This window comes from Gavialis gangeticus, unplaced genomic scaffold (assembly GCF_001723915.1).
Source record: "Gavialis gangeticus isolate Ggan-Ray unplaced genomic scaffold, GavGan_comp1, whole genome shotgun sequence".
Classification (NCBI taxonomy): domain Eukaryota; kingdom Metazoa; phylum Chordata; order Crocodylia; family Gavialidae; genus Gavialis; species Gavialis gangeticus.
Window position 1 is genome coordinate 44878114 of NW_017729030.1, and position 11368 is coordinate 44889481.

General features: G+C 38.9%; 1 protein-coding gene across 2 annotated transcripts in view; it reads right to left on the reverse strand.

The window, feature by feature from the left end:
* Positions 1 to 11368, reverse strand: part of INPP4B (inositol polyphosphate-4-phosphatase type II B) — a 437109-nt gene that overhangs the window by 262733 nt on the left and 163008 nt on the right. For both annotated transcript variants that reach the window (XM_019522133.1, XM_019522134.1), the window contains exon 6: positions 10112 to 10191. In XM_019522133.1, coding sequence (XP_019377678.1) covers positions 10112 to 10191 — 80 coding nt within the window. The remainder of the gene's footprint in view (positions 1 to 10111; positions 10192 to 11368) is intronic.

The window sequence follows — 11368 nt, forward strand, 5'->3', positions numbered from 1 at the left end:
GAGTTCATCATCTGGGAATGGATGGGGGCTCTGGGGGCTAAAATCTGCCCCTAATTCTATATTAATCAGGACAGAATCTGGCCTCAGATGGACAAAGTACTAAGTTCTCCAATTCTTTTTTTCTTATGAATGTGTTCCTAAAGGTATATACAGGCAGTCCTTGACTTAGAATGTTTCGAGTTACAATAAACAGCACTTACAATGTTTATAAATTGACACCGTTTTGATTTTCTGACATCAGTTTCGACTTTACAACGCTTGATCTGATCACACACCAGCGAACAATGCCACACCAGCAAATAAGTTCACTGCATCACCCATCTGCCTGGAGAGCATCTGTCCAGACTTCCTTCGACACTTTCTTAAGAAAGCAGACAAGACTCCAGAAAAACCTACAGCCAAGACTCCTGAGAAGACTCAAGCCAAGAACCCTTCAAAAAGTCCAACCAAGAACCTTTCAAAAAGTCCAGCAAAGTCACCTCAAAGAAGTCCTTCCAAATTGATACGATTGCTATTTACAATATAAATACATTAATGTAGCTATATTACTCATCTATAATTGATTGAGTACAACATTCTGGGTTATTTTTGGTGAAAATAGGGTATTGGGCCTTGGTTCAGGAAATCCCCAATTTAAAACATTGTCCCTATGGGAAAATCAGTTCCGAGTTATAACATTTCAACCTAAGACACAGTTATCAGGAACCAATTATGTTGTAAGTCTGAGTACTGCCTGTACAGTAAAACCAGGACAGTCTCAAAACAGATGTTAATTAAGGCAACAGAAACAAAATATTTTTTCTACAGTGTTAGAGATTGGTGTATTTCTTTGTGTGTTCCTGATTTTGATTAGCATAAGGAAATACAGTTATGCCATACAATACAATACAAGTTGTTGTTTTTGACTTCCTAAGTGTAAGAGCTTGTCTACAAGGGGAAGATACCAAGAAAAGTATGAATATAAAACACTCTAGTCTCTCTGTAATAACTGCATGCTAAGAATATCCCCATCTAGACATGCAGTAAGTGAAACCCTCCTAGGAACAATATAAAAGGTGGGGATTCTAGCAGGAGGGGAAGGTAACCACTGGTCATTTTCTATTCCCTCTACTCTCAGACATGCATGGTACAGTGAGCTCCCCCCTTCTTCGCCTTCTGTGCTGTGAAGGGCAGTTATAGAAACTCCTCATCTCTTTTTCCTTTTTCAGGCTGCATGTTGCTGCAGGAGAGGACCTGAGAAGCAATTCTATTGCTCACAGGATTGGGATCTAAGAACATGTGTGTTTTGAGATTCTTCAGTTGTAGATCTTTAAAAACCATGTCCATCCCTACAGATGATCAGTGAGACAGAAAATAACACCTGCTACTGCTGTTTCACAACTACAATTAAAAGGACAAGTTATATAAAAATTATTTTTGGACACTAATGTGCACACTTTGCTTGCCTTACCTCACAAAAGGGTCTATGACTGTATGGTAGAATTTTTTCCTCCATTGAAAAATGTCCCTAATGAACAGATCACATTTGGAGATCTCTCTCTGAAAGGAAAAGGGTTAGAGATATTTCCCCATCTTTAAATTAAAACCTATTAGTTCTGGCAATCATTGGAAACTCTACACTAATCTCACTAGTCACAGTTCCATAAGGAATATTACAAATTCAAGAGCTATTTAATCAGACTCTGAGAAGGACAGAAGACCTGCTTGGCAGGGAATGAGACAGCTTGGGGGCTCTAATTCTCTGTTCAACTCCATACCACACATGGTTTTAGTTCGTGTTAGACAGCCAGCTGGGTATGCCAGTGCACCATCATAGCAGAGTACGAGGACACAAGAACAGGTTCTGCCTTTTAGAGAAATGGGTTTCTCCTCCTTTTGTGCTTCCCTCCTCTGCTCCTCACAAGTAAAAGGAAGGAGTATGGCAATGATCTTGCCTCATTAATAACTTCCAAAATGAGATTTAAAATCTACTGCATTTTGGTCTTGAAGACCTTATATTAGGAATGGCACTGCAAATAATGCACAGGAAAACACAAGTATGAAAACCTTTGAAATTACACTGACATATTACAGAGAAGGACAAATCAAGCCTCCAATGCAGTGAATGTGTTCTAACTGCATGAAGAATGTGTGCTTCCCCATAATACTGTCTTCATTTATATATTTTGTAAGCTACTCTAAAACTGAATAGAACAGCACGCCTTTAAATCTGAACGAATGTTTCTATCATCTTTAGCTGCAAATGTGTTGCCTATTTAGTTCTTTGATACTGTCCAGGAGCTCTTTGATGATGACTTGAAGACAAGATAACTCGGGTTTCAAAACCACAATCACTCTCCTCTGTGTCTAATGCTACCATTTAATGTTAATATACATAAATATATGTGTGTTTCTACATGCATGATCAAATATATATAATCAAATATGTGAGTGAGCATGCGTGTACGCACCCACTGAACCATAGTATTTCAATTTCAACTTGTATCTTAGAAAATAGCTATGATTTATCTAATAAAAAACACATTTGGATTTGTTCCAGTTGAGTGTTGAGAGGAAAAATGAGTCAGAAAAACAAAGCAACACAGGAAACCAATATACAGTTTAATCACATATACATACAAGCCTATATATATACACACATATACATACACACACACATTATATCTATCTATCTATCTATCTATCTATCTATATATTATATATACACACACACACACACACGCACACACATATACACAGACACACACAGACACATACACACACACACAACAATCCAACCATACATAAAACAATATATATACCAATATATACACAACAATCCATCCATACATACACACACGCACACACCCATAAATATGAATCAGTATATATCAGTATGAATATATGTTCATATTTACATGAATATGTATTATGCCAATCATAAATATGTGAGAATTTACTAACTCTTGAAGGATTGAAAACTTCAATCCATTTTGCTTCCTACACAGTTATTGACTATTAATACATTCTCAGAATATGCAAACTCTGAACTACTAATTGGTTCCCATGGCCATATACTTGCTCCTAAAATTGGTTAAGAACACAAAGACAGGCAGACTGTGTATTTGCATAGTCTTGTAAATTATAAATGAGCATGAGTAACTGCCTGAAAAGGAAAATTCAGGATTTTCAGTTGTTCCAGTTTCACAACCAGCCCCTTTTTGCCATGGCATAACATATGCAGTAAGTGCAATGAAGCTAAATAGCAGACTTATACACAGTTTAACACAAAAAATATTTTAATGCGGAAAAAACTCATTTTAAATAACATTTTCTGACAGCAATTTTCCCTTCTTTTGTTTATTATGGGAAATTCCACCTAGGGCCCATGTCAATCAACATTCTGCCTCACACCTTTTCACCTGGAAAAAAAAAAGATGCTTTAACCTATGGTAAGTGCATACTAGAAACTATCATTTAGTGTATTCACTGCTGTCATGTATTTAGTGTAATGTTAATTAAGTTCTTTGTCAAAACAAGTCTCTCTCAACTCTCTTGGAGTCCTGCCTAGTGTGTAAAGCCAGCTTTTTGTCCATCTGCCTCCTGTGGCATAACATGCCCAGAAGCAACCAGAAAACAACTTCATCAGGTAGACTAAGTGAGACTAGTTGAAGAGACTCAATCTGATCTTTAAAGGGCAAGAACAGTCCATATATGTTAGGTTTTTTTGTACTGTTTGTTGTGCAAATTATATACACAAAGACAATTGCAAGACATATGCAGGTGCTTTCAAATTTATTTTCATTTAATTATAAGAAGCTAAATAGCATTCATGTTCAATGATGTTACCATCCACTGGCCCACTGAACCGTAGTCTTACAATTTCAACCTGTATCTTAGAAAATAGCTATGATTTATCGTCTTAAAAATTCATTTGGATTTGTTCCAGTTGAATGTTGAGGGAAAATATATAAGCCAGAAGGACAAAGCAACCTAAGAAACCACAACAGTTTAACTACATGGCAAACAAATTGCAACTACAAAATCTTTCTAGGGAGGATAACAAGTATCAAATACTTCTAGTACAGTAATACTATTACTAGACAGTGATAGATTACTGTGATAGATTACTACTAGAGAAGAAGGCAAAACAATACACAGGAAAGAAAAAAAAATGACCTTGCATTATTAAGTATCTACAAAGAGTACACTATAACCTATATGCCGTTCTTTAATAAAAGTCTTCCTGTGCTGAAATGCTCAGAACTTTGATACACACCAAAAGTACAGAAAATACTGAAACCCAACTGTGTGTCCTGGAAGTAGTATACTATAGGGGTGTGCAAAGTGGGCCCTATTCGATTCATATTTGGCCCAAATCAGGGACAGTGATTCGATTCGTTGATTCAGATCACTGTTCCTAATTCAATTCAGCCGAATCTGAAGATTCAATGCTGATTCAGAGAATCAGAGGCACAGGCACAAAGGGTATACCCTTGAGGGTTCAAATTAAAGTAGTGGGCATTAGCATGGCAGACCTCTCCCACGCTCTCTTCCTGCTCTTCTAAAATTTTAACTTTTTTTTTTTTAAGTAAATCTCTAATTGCTGTGCTTGTAAAGAAAATATGAACATCCTGTATTTGAGACAAAGATGTCTGCCTGAAAGAAGAGCTCTGAGAAGGTGAACTGTCACATGCATTGCCATGGGTATAGCTCAGATGCCACTGATAACATTGTGTGTCAAAATAGCTAAAAACAACTGAATAGCTGAACTAGTTAAATCATTTATTGTTCATCACAGCATGTCAGAAAGGAGTAGATCTGATTTTTTTAAAATTCTTTACAACCTACTCAGAGGGTGCATCTACACATGCTCCCCACGGTGCAGTTGTTACTGCACTGTCATTTAGTATTTTGTTTCAGATGTACTAAATGACGATGCAGTAACAGCTGGTACTGCGCTGTTCCGGCAGTACATGGTTATTTTTAGCAGCTGTGGTATGATACAGCCAAGTAGTTCATTGCCATAGCATGTCACTATGGTGATGTAGTATCACGTGTAGAGATGATTTATTTTGTTGCCATGATTCCAGGTACTTTGATAACTCCACTCAGGGCATTCTTTTTTCTAGTCAAGAAGCAGCCCAACTCAAGGAAATGAACCCATATTCCCCAGAAAAGACAGTTCTGAGGAATCCAGTGCAACTCACAAGGCATATCCAGAAGAGTACCACTACCCTTTTGGCAGCACTTCTACCACTGTTTAGCCCAATGAGAAGCACAATATCATAATTCAATATGGAAATAACACATGTGCACCTGTATGGCCACCTCCCAGGATAACAGCACTGAACACGAGCGGTAATAAAGTACAAGCCTATGACACCATTAGTACCCCAGAATAACTCTGGAATAATGGATATAACACACCTGAACTGAAAGGACCTTACAGAGAATAAGGCACGGTAAGGTCCTTACTGGATGTTACTAGAAATTCAGTGACAGAAAAAGTTTGGGTTAGTAATTTGGGTTAGTAATTACAAAAGGACAAAGGTCCCAGCCAATGCTAAAACACAGGCCAGGTAGAGACATTACACTTTTACCAATATAAGTAATCAGAAACCAGTCCATACCTGTAACAGAACAGAAGTTGGGCACACAAAACCAGTCTATGCCCATAACAGAACAGAAGTTCAACACACAGACTGGTTTAAAAATGGCAGAACCCAGGCTAAGATTTGCCTCCCACACTAAGGAGTGAATATGAGTGTTTTGTTCATTACTGATCTAAACTATGCTGCTTACAGAAAACCGCGTAACTTGGATTGGTTCCACTTCAGGCTTTTGAATGTCTGTACCTAGCCACAGCGTGCTATGCATGGTACAAATATACAGCAAGACACTGGCCCCTTTTGAAGACCTTGCAATCGAAATTGATGAATTAAATCAGTCTTGGTTACTGAATCTGTGATCAGTGCTCCATACTGAGGTTTTCTGACAGCAGTCCAGGGATAGTTGGATTGAATCTCCTGTCAGCATATATTTTCCAGTGAATATTCAGCTATCATTCAGACTGTTAAATAGAACAAGAATTTTATTTCCCAGTCCACATTTGGCACATCACAAACACCCTATGAAAAAAAACTGCTAAATTTTGAAAAACTGCACTGCAGTATCCTTGGCAAAGTGGAATATCTGAATCTATCAAGGGAAGTTACCCCTTCAGACTGGAAACTTCTGTAACGCAAATATCTAAGTGATTAAGCTTTTTCTATAGACAATGGTTCTGTACACTGCTGAAATAAAGGCAATTTGTCAAACTGACCTATTCAGGCTTAGAGAACTACATGCAGACACACCTATCCTCTTAAACATTCATTTGGTTGAGAGGCCAGAATTTTTTTTCTAAGGCATTAAATGTTAAGGGCTGCAATACAAAAAATAAAATAAAATAAAAATGGCAACCCAAAATGAAGAGATAAATCAGAAATCCTACGAATCTCTCAGGAATACAGATCTTTAGCTTGTATCCTAGCCACTGACAAGTAGAAAAGGAAGTGGTGTTGGGGATAGGGGAGGGGAAGAATGGAACTTCAACAAGAACAAAATCACTGCTTTTCCCAACCTCTCACTACTGCCTCTATATCACAGAGAAAAAGAACCCTACTTACAGTGTTTCAGATGACAGAAGACCATTCTTTCAAAGTCCTTCTTTATATTGTTTAATTTTCAGTTCTACCTGAGCAGGGGGTGCTAATAAAAGGTGAACACACTCCATGCATTAGAGTTCATTCCATTGGCTGTACTGTCACTGAGGAGGTGTGGGCATAATTTCTACTTCTTTTGTGCTGCCTGGCAACATAAAGGGAGCAGATCACATCTGTGAAACTAAGTCTAAGATAAATAATTCAATATTAATAATGTTTTGGAAAATATTTTTTTAAATTTCCACCCAACAATGACTACAATTCCATGTGTCTGGAGTTTGACTGGAACGATTTTAAATATTGTATGTACAAAAACAGATACCACAAACACAAGACTAATAATAAAGTAATGAACATGGGTTCAAAGGTTCAATTCTAGCCAAGCAGGAATCTTTTGCAAAATTATTACAGCTTATCTAAACTTTTGAACTCTTTTTGCAAACTTCCTGGTATTGTCAGTTCAATGGTATGATATTATGATACCTGCCAGAGACCTAGATCAGACTCAGGTGTCATTAGTTAGGCACAGAGATAGACAAAGCCCCAGCCACAAACAGTTTACAATCTGAATATCTGAATTTCTACAGCCTCTGCACAACACCTTCAGTTTACACTCTAATCTCACATCAGGACTAGGGAAGGTTGATTTGATACATGGGTATTTACCTAAACTTATCCCAACTGCAAGTTCTGCATACAAGAGTCTGATCAGTACATATTTTATAAAAAAAAGCAGTTTACTGTCATGACCTCCACCTTTGGTCCAGGGTTTCATGGGGTGTCATGACTGTTTTCTTGCATTTATTTCACTGATGTGGCATGTATAGTCTCATTGGAAAGCCCACGTTATGATGTATCCATTTATGTTGCTTTTTCCCATATATCTTATGTTATGTTGTCTGTGAATATCTTTGAGATTTTTGGGCACGTTTTAGCTAAGGAAAGGGAGTGGACAGAACTGCTAAATCTCTCTTGCTGTTGTGACACTAGGGCAAAAAGAACTGCTATTCCTAGACACAGGCAGAAGGAGGCATTATTGGGTTGGACACTCAAGGCACTTTCTCCCTGTAATGGGAAAATCAACTCCTCTACAGAAAAGGCATCTAAGACTGTACTAGGAAGCCAAAGGGCTCCTATTATTTTAAGACAAGTTGCAGCAAACTGAGCTGGCCCTGGGCTGGCTGATTGCTAATACACAGGCTAACTGCTTGTAAACTAGCTGCCAACTAACAAGGTGTAGCAGGCTGTGAGAGGGCAAAAGAGGGGGGTATCCAGAGCTGGAGCCCAACAGGAGTCGCACTGCATCATGACTGCCCCTGGGGTCTGGTCCTGTTACAGAGACAATTGGCTCATTGGCCAGAGGAATTCCAGGTATCTCAGGGAGGCCAGAAATTCTGGAGGATTCTGATGACTCATGAGAAGGTTGACTTGGGGGTTGGGCTTGGAGTCATTTAGGAAACGATCTGCGGGATATGCTTTGTCTTTTGGATTCTTCCCTGGCTGAAGTAAGGTCCAAGACCCTAGGAGCTGGGGCTGATAGAATCAGCTGCAAGGCTGATCTCTTAAAAATTCTGGCAGGACTCTCAGGAAGTCTAGGGTGTAGCCAAATGAGATGGAAAGAAGCTTTACTTGTCAGGTTCTTCTGTCTTCAAACCTATGCTCAGTTTCCTCTGTATAATTCTTTTCTCTTGCATAACAAATCCTTTTGCTGTTATGTCCCCTTGCTGGTTGCCTCTGGAAGTGATTTTCCAGGCAACTGACATTCCAGGCTAACCCACTTTAGAACTCAAGGCCCTGGGGTTTGTGACATCTACTATATAAAATACTATGTTATAAAAGAATGTTATATAATAAGATAAAATAAAGCCAAGGTTCTTTAATTACTTACTTACCAATATAGATTTGTATATACATATGCATAGTTGACTTGGGGGGGCATGTGTCCCCCACAACAGGGCTGTCCCTGCCGCTGCTGCCACCGGTGGCTTCTGTGTGTGTTCGCCAGCCCCGTGCCCATCGACACTGCCAGTGGCTTCTGCAGGTGCACCCCCCAGACTGAGGAGGCACCAGTCACCGATGTACATATATTGAGGAGTATATTCTTTCCACCTTTCCCGCCCAGGCTGCCCCCCTGTACATAGGCAACTCTTATTACTTAAAATACAAATGCAGGTGCAAGAGCATGAAAATTTGTCCCCCTTTCCAAAGAATGTTGATGGCCCTGGACAAAAATGAAACCACTGCAGTTGTGCTGAATGGATTTGGGTCTGGGCTAACAGCCAAGACACAGTGTATGTATATATTATATTCCCTGTGGAATTTAGCTTTAGACAGCCCCTTAGTGCATCTGTATAGCTTTATATAACTTCTTAGTTCCCAACTGGGAAGCATCAGGAAGGTTCAAGAGGCTCTATTGAAAACAAACTCTGAATACAGGGCTCAAAGTCTGAATGAGTGATCTGCTTAGATATTCAAGTGCTATATGGCCCTCATTTACCAGAATGACTGAATGCTTCACGGATGTTAGTGAATTCACCCTACCAATGGGAGTTAAAGAAATATTAATTTGTAGTTTATAATATCAAAACTGAACAGAGACCACAAACGTTCAACCTGCAGGACATTAAGCACCTGAAATTCAAGATGAAGTCAATGGAAGATGCTTTCAAAAGTGCTCTCAACTTTTGTAAAAAATCAGGCCCTACGAGTTTTTCTATTGCCTTCAAAAGACTTTGGGTCATGCTCTGATTTGCCTAAGCTCAGACAAGTCTGTCTCAGAGGGGAGAATGAATCCTTATGATTCCAAGCTTGCTGCTTTAACCACAAGCTTATCCACTCCATCCTTTTATTCCTGGTTACACAGTGCCACATCTAACAAACACCAGACCTGTTCTCCATAACCCTGTGGTTTGTCTAGTCACACATGCTTCTGCACAGTTCAGGGCTGTTATTCCAATTTGTAACATTTAATATTTACTTTATACAGTTATCATAAAAGATGCAAGGTAGGGGTAAATTGGGTCTAAAATATATAAACTCTTAAATATTCATGTCCTAATAACTTTACTGTGTTAACATTTAAATTTTACAAAATATAATAACTTATTAAATAAGTGTGAATAACATCTATATTCCTTGCTGAAGGCATCTCTGAAAGGACTCTTCTCAATTCAACTGCTCTGGGATTTTTCCGTAGGAGATCATATCAAAAGAGCTAGTAACCTTTTCTAACCTGACACTTGGAAAGCTCTGACTTCAATAATTGCTATTTCACTTTGGCTTTGTGCATACTAGAAAGAGAAGCACCTGAAGTTGACATCTAGTACACCTGAAGTAATTCTGAGTTTCAAACACAGTCAAGCAGCAATCATTAAATGTCATGGGTTATTAATTTGAAATGGTTTACAATAGACAAAAAGACCTACCTCAGGCTAAGGGTCAACTGCTGCTCCTTTGATTTGATCAAGTCCCCTACTTTGAAAGTAGTGCAGCCCAGGAAACTTCGCTATAAATGGGGGAGAAAAAAAAGAAAGAAGGACATCTTTATTAATTCCTGAAGTTTTAATCATTTTACTTTTAGCCCTATGCCTACAAATCTGTCTCTCACAGCAAGAGAGAAATATTAAAATGAAGCCCACTGCCTTGAGGTATTATCTTGCAGAATGCTTTCATACATCACTGACATGATTATCAATAAGCTGTTAAGCTCCATTTTTACAGAGAGGAACCCATTCTTTTTCATTAAAAACAAACAGTCTAACAACCTGCCACATACAGGCCATGAAAAGCAGAGCCGCAGGAAAATTTTCATTCTGCATGGAGAAGGAGTTCCCCTTTGCAAGTGATTTCTGTAATACAGGAAATGTTAAATTTTCAGGTTTTTACCCATGTTACAGTACTTCCTCAGTCCCTTGTACTCTATCATCTCTGTACTCCAGATATGAATGTATTTGCTTGCTGGAGCTATTTTTCTGTGCAGCTCAATACAAGTTATTAATAGAAATACTGTATCTGCCTAGTTTATAGCCAAACACATGAACATTTGTTTTCTTTGTTTTTCCCACACTTGGCTGGACCAATTACTTTCTAGTACATTTAAAGGGAAATCCACTCACCCTGCTCATTTTTTCTGAACTTTTCTTGACCTACATTGCTACATGTTATGCCTCTCTCAAGGCAAACACTCAGAGAGATAGTCTTCAGATGGGTCCCCCTGCATTTCCTGCTTAAGTAAGGCTGAAACTCTAGCTGTTGCTGGAATCTGGTCTCCACGGGTGAAAAGAACTAAAGTGTCTCCAAGATTGTGAAATAGTAGCAAAGAGACGAGAAGCAACCAGTAGAGAGCAAAACTGTCCTAAGAAAGATTAGCTCAATTAGTGAAACATCAAGCCCATTAAAAAGGAGAGAGGACTGTTAATTCCCCTGGAGTAAAGAACAATGAGTCATTAAGTAACTGACTCCCTCAGCTGCCTGAATAGGAATGTACCAACTGCTGTGCTATGCAGCAGGAATGAAAGTAGGGTGCTTCCATTCCAACCAAAAAATCAGCTTCCCTGTTTAATACACACACCCTAATTGATTTTTTAGAGAAAACGTGTATGTTGTATGCAAGGAAGTATGGGGGGGGGGGGGGGGGGGGGGGGGGGGGGGGGGGTGTGGGGGGGGGGTGTGGTGTGTGTGGG